At 55.1% G+C, this 6,218-nt stretch overlaps 1 protein-coding gene across 2 annotated transcripts; it reads right to left on the bottom strand.

The window, feature by feature from the left end:
* Positions 1-228: 228 nt before the first annotated feature.
* On the bottom strand, positions 229-4,720 carry IRX4 (iroquois homeobox 4). Of its 2 annotated transcripts, XM_056484624.1 has the most exons (6): positions 4,676-4,720; positions 3,523-3,774; positions 2,851-2,957; positions 2,458-2,467; positions 1,633-2,011; positions 229-1,442 (listed from the first exon to the last, which is right to left on the bottom strand). In XM_056484624.1, exons 1-6 carry the CDS (start codon positions 4,718-4,720, stop codon positions 694-696), a joined length of 1,542 nt encoding a protein of 513 aa, XP_056340599.1. In that variant the 3' UTR covers positions 229-693. The 2 variants fall into 2 exon arrangements, with proteins under 2 accessions (XP_056340599.1, XP_056340600.1); XM_056484625.1 differs by lacking the exon at positions 2,458-2,467 and having other exon boundaries at positions 1,633-1,955.
* Positions 4,721-6,218: the final 1,498 nt, after the last annotated feature.

Below are 6,218 nucleotides of genomic sequence, written 5' to 3'. Positions count from 1 at the left end.
CGCGGCAGCGCTGCGCTCAGCTCTTCCCCTCTCCCGGCAGCCTGTTGACAGTCCTTGGAATTACCGGGATCGCCTCCGAGGGGGAATTTGAAACACGGAAGTTGTTTGTTGCCCGATGCAAAACGCCACCACTTGTGTTACCTCTGAAACAGACAATTTATTGGAGTGAGCATACCTTTTAACATATTCTTTTTTTTTTTTTTTTTTTTTTTTTTGTCAAGATAAATTTGTGCAGTAGGTGTAAACTTAGTAGAAGTGCTGTTTGTGAGTTATATGCTAACAATGAAATCAGGAGGAAAAACTCTCGAAAAGTCTTTATAACTAATATCGGCATGCCTTAAATTAAATCTGAATTAAAATTTCCCATTTGTAAACTTTCGGATGTAAACTTTTTAAGTAGGTCTACACTATAGTACGTGCTTTTTGGACATGGAATTAAATAACTTTCACGACATTGATCCCTTAAAGTCGCAGCCAGGAGAAAATGTTCGGAATAGCAATGAGCAAAGTCTTTCCGTTGAACTGAGCAAACTGAACTTTAAATCCTCGTTTATGTTGTTTGTTAAAAAAAAAAAAAAAAAAAAAAAAAAAGGAAGAAAAAGTTTTATATTTAAATTTAAACTCTCGCAAGTCTCTTTTCAGTGTAGCTGACTCTTCAAGCGTTAGAAAGTCTTTTGCCCCTCGGCGGGCCTGTTAGGAACAAAACATTTTGCTTCCTGATTTGGGAAACGCCAGAAACTCTTTGTTTGAGTCATGGTGGGCCAGGTTTGAGAGCTGCCCCTTGAGCACATTGGCGCCGTTCCCCACCGCGCGTCCCAAGGCGCCCGTTTCCAGAATGGCTCCTTTGGTGGTAGCCCAGGAAACTGTTGTGTTGCTCAGGGCTTGGTTTAAAGTACTGTGCCTGAACAGGGGGTCGTGAAACACCCCGTCCACCCAGTTCCTGAGGTTGGTGACCGGCGAATCCTGGTGCCTGTCGATGACGCTGACCGGGGCGGGAGCGGCGGCGGCGGCCGAGCCCCCCGGCCTTTTCAGCATGCAGGAGGGGTACTCGGCCTGGTTGAGGGAGGTGGCAGTGTGCGCCAGGGACCAAATCCTGGGCTTCGCCTCCAGCAGCTGCTGCCCCTGCTGGAAGCACATCTTGGACTCGCAGCCGCGCTGCCGAGCGCCCAGCGGGTCGGGGCCGCACTCGTCCGCCGCCGTCTTCAGGCAGCTCCGCGCCCGCTCTGCCGCCGCCGCCTCCTCCTCCTCCTCCTCCTCCCCGGAGGCGGCGGGCGGCGGCATCTTGGCGGGGAGCTCGGCCCGCGGCGGGTGGCTGGCTCCCGGCAGCGGCAGCGGGTGCGGGAAGGGCCGCCTCAGCTCGCACTCCGAGCTCTCCGACTCGGCGGCGTCCAAGTCCTCCAGGTCGCTGAGCTCCAGCTCCTTCTCCTCCTTGCCCGTGGGTTCTGCGGGGCGGGGGCGGGGGAAGGGACAGCAAAAACAAGACACACGGTCACTGTGGGCGCCGCGCTGCCCCGCGGCCGCCCCCACCAGCGAGGCCCGCGGCCGCCCCCACCAGCGAGGCCCGCCCCGGGGGCGAGCTGCCGGCCGAGCCCCCGCGGCCGCACCGCTAAGTGCCTGCTTTTAGCAGGGTACCCTCGGCTTTCCCGCTCTTCATCGCCTCTTCCTGCGAGCCCTCCTCCTCCTCCTCCTCCTCTTCCTCGTAGGGCCGCTTCTCGTCAGAGCACTTGTTCCGCGGGGGCCAGGTCATCTTGTTCTCCTTCTTGAGCCGCCGGCGGGCGTTGGCGAACCAGGTGGACACCTGGGTGAGGGTCATCTTGGTGATGATGGCCAGCATGATCTTCTCGCCCTTGGTGGGGTAGGGGTTCTTGCGGTGCTCCTGCAGCCAGGCCTTCAGCGTGCTGGTTGTCTCTCGGGTGGCGTTTTTTCTCCGCGTCCCGCCGTCCATCGTCCCGTACCTGCAGGCACAGGGGATCCCTCGGGATGTGACACCCTGCTCTCGCCTCCCGCGCACCTGCCCGGCGCGGGGTCCCAGAGCCCGGGCCCGCTTGTCTGCGGCACCTCCCGGAGGGTGAGGAGATGCATGAGGACAGATCGGTTTTAGGAGGGATGTGGACAGCTCAGCTTTATGCGGGGGACCAGCCTAGAGAATACAGGCCGAGGAGGGAAAGCAAGAAGGAAGGGTTCAGCCAGCAGCAGCAGCTGGCGATGCAAATTTCCGCTCTACCTTGGCGGTGGTGGCGGAAAGAGGGAAGGAATCGCCTGCTTTTATTTGCGGTAAAGTCAATGTCAACATCTGGGGCAGCAGGAAAATCCTAGCAGCTTGCAAACTCACAGAAATAGCACTTTCCTCTCGTTTTATTAGTCCTCCCTGGACAAAATTCATCTGAGTGACCCCAGGGTGTAAGTGTTAATAGAAATATATTTCCTCTTACTCCTTTTATTAGTAATCTCCTCTACCCTTTTGTTCCTGAAATTGTAGGAACCTAACGCAGATGACACTGGGCTGCGACTGAATATTTAATGCACATCCTCCAGGAAAGGTCACTGGCGCCCAATGGGCCTCTGAGCTGGGAACGGTGTGTAAGGGGGTTTGCGCTGGTTTAAAACTAATAAATATACACGGGATGCCCAAGCCTGACTCCGCGCAGGGAAAGATTATTACCGCCCCGGTTAAGAGGGATTTCCCCCCGCTCTACCGCCCGCCCGGGGGGCGGAGGACCCCGTGTCGGTGTGGGGAGGGGGAGAAGACACGGCTGGGGCCGGGAGATGCTGGGCGGCGAGGAGGCAGGTTGGCGGGGCGGGGCGGGGCGGGGAGGGCAGCGAGCGGGTCGGGGTGGGGATGGCGCTTACCTGTCGTACTGGTACTGGCTGAGGGTGTGATCGTAGGGGTAGTAGGCAGCCGCCGGGGCGATGCCCGCATGCGCAGAGCCGCCGCCGTCCTTCGCATCCAAACTGTTCTGCAAGAGACGCCGCCCGCCGCCCTCAGCCCCCGCCGCCGGCAGAGCCCGGCCCCGCCGCCCGCTCCCCGCTCCCCGCCCCGCAGCGGCGCGACGGACCTGCCGGGGCCCGGACACATCCATGGGGACATTAACTCGCGCTGTTACGGTGCAGGGGGAAAAAGGAAAAAAAAAAAAAAAAAAAAAAAAAGAAAAGGAAAAGGAAAGGGAAAAAAGGCTGTATGGGAAGAGCGCATCATTTTGTTTGCAAGCCTGAGTCTGGGTCGGCCGAAACTGCCCTCCCGGACGGGCCCTCCGCACTCTGCCGCCAGCTCGTCAGGCGCGACTTTTAATTGCGTTACCGGGAGGAGCGAGCGCCGGGCTGGAGCAGCTGCTGACCGCGGGGATGGACGCGGGGAGCCGAGCGGCACGGCGGGGCGGGGGGGATCCCCTGGGGCGGAGGGGAACCCCCGGGCGGAGGGGATCCACCGGGGCTGCCCCGCCCGGGGAGCGGGTCCCGCCGAGCGGCCTCGCCCCGGGGGCACGGGGAGAGCGGGAGGGAGCGAGCATCCCCGGGGCTGCTTACCAAGGAGTAGAAGGCGGGAGCCTCGGTACCGTAGGTCACGTAGTTCCCATAGCCCTGGGGCCCGGCGTAGGGCCCGCCGTAGACGCCCAGGGCGGCGGCGGAGTTGAGCTCGTGTCGGGCGGTGGCGAGCAGGCGGCTCTCGTACACCGGGCAGTACACGGGGGTCTGCGCCGAGGCGGCCGCCCCCGTCTCGGCCAGCGTCCGGCTGCTGGTCTCGCAGCAGGTCGTCAGGGAGTTGGTGCTCATCAGGAACTGCGGGGAAAGAGAGCGGCGCTGAGGGCGGGGTGGGGGGAATTTCCCAAAGTGTCACCAAGTTTGGGTTCGGTTGTTTTTAGAGTGTGTGGGTTTGGTGGGTTTTTGTTTAGGTTTGTTTTCTTTTGTTTTTTAAATCAGGTCGTGGCTTTGAGGTGTCGCCCGCCCTCCTCCCTCCCCTGCCGTATTTTACTTCAATCGTGATAGAAACGCTCTGGAGAAGAGCAGAGGTGCGAGTATTTTATCAGTTTTTTGAAACGACTCCACAACAACAGCCAAACGCCCCGTGACTGTGGGTGTTTAATCCTCTATAAGACATTCCTCAGGCCCTCTGCATTTAAAAGCTAACCTTTCCTGGGGTGTTTTCACAAGACTGGGGTTTACACCGTTTTCTCCTCTTGCAGCACAATGATTCCCATCTGCGTTTTAAACCTTTTTTTCGAAGTCATTCATGCATATTTATTTTGACTGCAGATTTGTAGCAGCCACGCACGCATCTGTTATTAACCTGCTGGTTTAGAATATCCCATTCTGTTTCTACGGGCCGGACCTCCGTACGTCCATGTTTAATTGATAAACTGTGAATTTAATCGTGAAAGAGAAAAAAAAAAGGGAGGGGTGGGGGTTGGGGATCTCTAGCTCCCCTTCTCACCTCTCTCACCTCTGTAATCATCTCCCACGCGTCTTTATCACCCTCAAATACCCTAAATCCCGCATGTTTCTTCCCATTTTAAAACTGGTGCCCGACACAGGACTTGGTCATCTTGGAAAGCTGCGGAGCGAGCATTTGCTCTGCCGCTACCGCACGCGGGAGAGGATCGCTGCCGCCCTCATCCCGGACAGAAGGCATCCATAAGGACTGAAATTCAATCAATTAACGTTGGTAGGCAAAAACTCTTACCTGGGGTGCTGAGGAGTAAGGGTAGCCAAACTGAGGATAGGACATGGTACAGAGGCTCCCAGTTATCTAGAAACAAGGCGAGGCGTCTGATCTGCACGCTATTGCAGCCTGGCTCTGCTCTGTTGTACCAATTGATTGGTAACCACAGGTCCCTAGATGCTTATAGGACGAAGCAGAAAACCACATTTAATTTATTTACATGAAAACTTAAACTTTTTTTTTTTCTCTTTTAAATATATACGGCGATTTTAGCACCTTTCCCGCTACAGCTACGACACAGAAATAATTGTTACATGTAGGCTCCAAGGCTGGCAGACGTGACGGCAAAAATAAATACTTTGCACCCACGGAAAAATAAAAGGTGGGAAGAAGAAAAGTGATACAAATGCATCAGCTCACAACCACGCTGTTTTAAAAGAGCCGAGCCTCTGACGTCACGCAGAACCTACTCAAATTAACCTGCCTGTAAGTTTAACACTCATTTTCGGGAATCTTTCCCCTCCTGTGGAAAATAGACTCTCCAGCATCGGCTTCAACCTGCCTAACAGGAGCGAAAAGTTTGGTAAGCTCTTGGGTAGCGGCAACGCCTGCTTGCAACACATATATTTCTGCGGGCAAGGGAAGGAAATGAATGTTTTTAATCTGAAGGATCAATGTTGTATCAGCTATTTTCCCCACCCTCCTTAGTCACTGAAAGGCTAGTAAGCACTTTTAATTAGAAATTAATTAATGAGCAGCTGCTTCTTCCCACCCCACAGTAATAATTAGTCTCAATTACAAACAAGACATATGAAGGGACACACGACTGAGTCTTCATTTAAGATTTAATCAACAGTTAAAATTAGCGCTAAGGCTGACAATAAAGCACAAGATAAGCAATCCTGCTTTTCTCTTCGGCTTTTATTCCAGGCGTGTGATTACAGGTAGAAAGCCCTACAAGCGTCTTCCGGGGAATGATGGAAAAATGTGACTTTTCACGTTAGAACGACTTTGATCGCATCTCAAACTTCCAACACCCCCTTCTACCCGACCCATCCCACCGCTGCCATCAGCCTGCCTGCCCTCTGGGGGTCCGGGACCCCTCTCACACAAGCAGGCAGCCCCCCTGTGCTGCACGCTCGGAGGGAACGGGCCGTGGGGGAAGATGCTGCAGCCCCAGCACCTCTCCCCGACGGCCGGTTCCGCCGAGCAGGGCGAGCAGGCAGCCCCCGGCAGCACCGAGGAAGCGGAGGAGCCAGCTCCGAGGCTGAAGCTGGGCTGCTGCTGCAGCCGAGCGCTGCTCCATGGTGTGCAGACTTGCTCAGAGAGATTCCTGGGTTCAGACATGTGAATAGCCCCAGGGTCACACTCTAATTAATGATGATATTCTCTTCTTCTCCCCAGCTGGAAGACTGCCTCCCAGAAACGAATCTGCCCACACTGACAGCTCGATTGAGGGTGATTGATGACTATCTGGAGACCACAGTACACATAATATAATATCTGCTGCGTAATTGCTTTAATTTACAGATGAAAATACTAGTTCTCAGATCGAGTTAGACTA

The sequence above is a fragment of the Oenanthe melanoleuca genome, chromosome 2 (genome assembly GCF_029582105.1).
Source record: "Oenanthe melanoleuca isolate GR-GAL-2019-014 chromosome 2, OMel1.0, whole genome shotgun sequence".
NCBI classification, from domain to species: Eukaryota; Metazoa; Chordata; class Aves; order Passeriformes; family Muscicapidae; genus Oenanthe; species Oenanthe melanoleuca.
The sequence above is the reverse complement of the archived record's forward strand: the minus strand, read 5'-3'. Positions and strand labels throughout refer to the sequence as shown.

Bases quoted from the DNA above. Each gene is read 5' to 3' on its own strand.
- IRX4 (XM_056484624.1), bottom strand. From the start codon at position 4,720: ATGTCCTATCCTCAGTTTGGCTACCCTTACTCCTCAGCACCCCAG. The intron at 3,775-4,675 runs GTAAGAGTTTTT...CTTTCCCCGCAG, and splicing joins CTTACTCCTCAGCACCCCAG to TTCCTGATGAGCACCAACTC. The intron at 2,958-3,522 runs GTAAGCAGCCCC...CGTCTCTTGCAG, and splicing joins CTCCCGCCTTCTACTCCTTG to AACAGTTTGGATGCGAAGGA.